The sequence below is a fragment of the Apteryx rowi genome, unplaced genomic scaffold (assembly GCF_003343035.1).
Source record: "Apteryx rowi isolate R43461 unplaced genomic scaffold, aptRow1 scaffold_1356, whole genome shotgun sequence".
Taxonomy (NCBI): Eukaryota; Metazoa; Chordata; class Aves; order Apterygiformes; family Apterygidae; genus Apteryx; species Apteryx rowi.
This window is the reverse complement of record NW_020447593.1, coordinates 12,057-13,505: the sequence shown is the minus strand read 5'-3', so window position 1 is coordinate 13,505 and position 1,449 is coordinate 12,057. Positions and strand designations below refer to the sequence as shown.

General features: G+C 70.8%; 1 protein-coding gene across 2 annotated transcripts in view; it reads right to left on the bottom strand.

The window, feature by feature from the left end:
- ECH1 (enoyl-CoA hydratase 1) overlaps positions 1-1,449 on the bottom strand; it is a 5,749-nt gene that overhangs the window by 3,236 nt on the left and 1,064 nt on the right. For both annotated transcript variants that reach the window (XM_026057021.1, XM_026057022.1), the window contains exons 2-3: positions 499-658; positions 307-395 (exon numbers count right to left, since the gene is read on the bottom strand). In XM_026057021.1, coding sequence (XP_025912806.1) covers positions 307-395; positions 499-658 — 249 coding nt within the window. The remainder of the gene's footprint in view (positions 1-306; positions 396-498; positions 659-1,449) is intronic.

The following is a 1,449-nucleotide window of genomic DNA, read 5'->3' as shown; positions in this document are numbered from 1 at the left end:
TCCCAGAGTCCCGGGGATCAAGGAGCCCAGGCGTCCGGGGCATCCCAGAGTCCCGGGGATCAAGGAGCCCAGGCGTCCGGGGCATCCCAGAGTCCTGGGAATCAAGGAGCCCAGGCGTCTGGGCACCCCAGGATGCCGGGGATGAGAGAGAGGAGCCCAGGCGTCCGGGCGCCCCAGAGTCCCGGGGATGAGGGAGAGGAGCCCAGGCGTCCGGGCGCCCCAGAGTCCCGGGGATGAGGGAGAGGAGCCCAGGCGTCCGGGCGCCCCAGGGTGCCAAGGAGCCCAGGTGTCCGGGGCTGCCCTTACCGGCTGTGAAGACCTTCCCGGCTCCCGAGATGACGACAGCGTGGCAGGATGGATCCTGGGAGATCTTGCGGAAACACTCCACCATCTCCCTGCGGGCAGCGGGCGCCGGCGGTGGGGACGGGACCCCCGTGGCGGCGGGGCGGGGAGGGGGGGGGCGCCGGGGGGGCCCAGGCGTCCGGGGCGCCCCGTTACCTCCAGAAGGCGGCGTTCATGGCGTTCCGCTTGTCGGGCCGGTGCAGCTCCACGTGCAGCACCCGCTCCCGCGCCGGCGTCACCCGCAGCGTCTCGTAGCTGTGGGCCGCGGCCGCCTGCCCCGCGCCCGCCGCCATGCGCCCCGCCGGCACCCCGAGAGCTGCGGGGGGGGCAGAGCCCGTCACGGCGGGGCCCCCGAGGCGCTGGCGGCACTGGGAGGGGACTGGGACCCACTGGGAGGGGACTGGGACCCACTAGGAATCCCTGTGGGGGGGACTGGGATCCACTGGGAAAGGCTGGGGGCACTGGGAAGGGACTAGGATCCACTGGGAAGGGACTGGGACCCACTGGGAGGGGACTGGGACCCATCGGGAAGGGCTGGGACCCACTGGGAACCCCTGGGGAAGGGTTGGGACCCACTGGGAAGGGCTGGGGGGCACTGGGAACCCCTGTGGGGGGGACTGGGATCCACTGGGGAAGGCTGGGGGCACTGGGAAGGGACTAGGACCCCCTGGGAGGGGACTGGGACCCACTGGGAAGCCCTAGGGAAGGGCTGGGACCCACTGGGAAGGGCTGGGGGGCATTGGGAACCCCTGTGGAGGAGACTGGGATCCACTGGGGAAGGCCTGGGCCCACTGGGAAGCCCTGGGGAAGGGTTGGGACCCACTGGGAAAGGCTGGGAGCACTAGGAAGGGACTGGGACCCACTGGGAAGGGCTGGGGGACACTGGGAAGCCCTGGGGGACACTGGGAGATACTGGGGAGGGACTGGGAGACACTGGAGAATGACTGGGCATTACTGGGGCCACTGGGGACGGGTTGGCAGACACCGCGGACACATTGGGCATTACTGGGGACACTGGGGAGGGGCCGGGGGACACTGGGGACAGGTTGGGGGACACTGGGGACACATTGGGCATTACTGGGGACACTAGGGGACACTGGGGAAGCA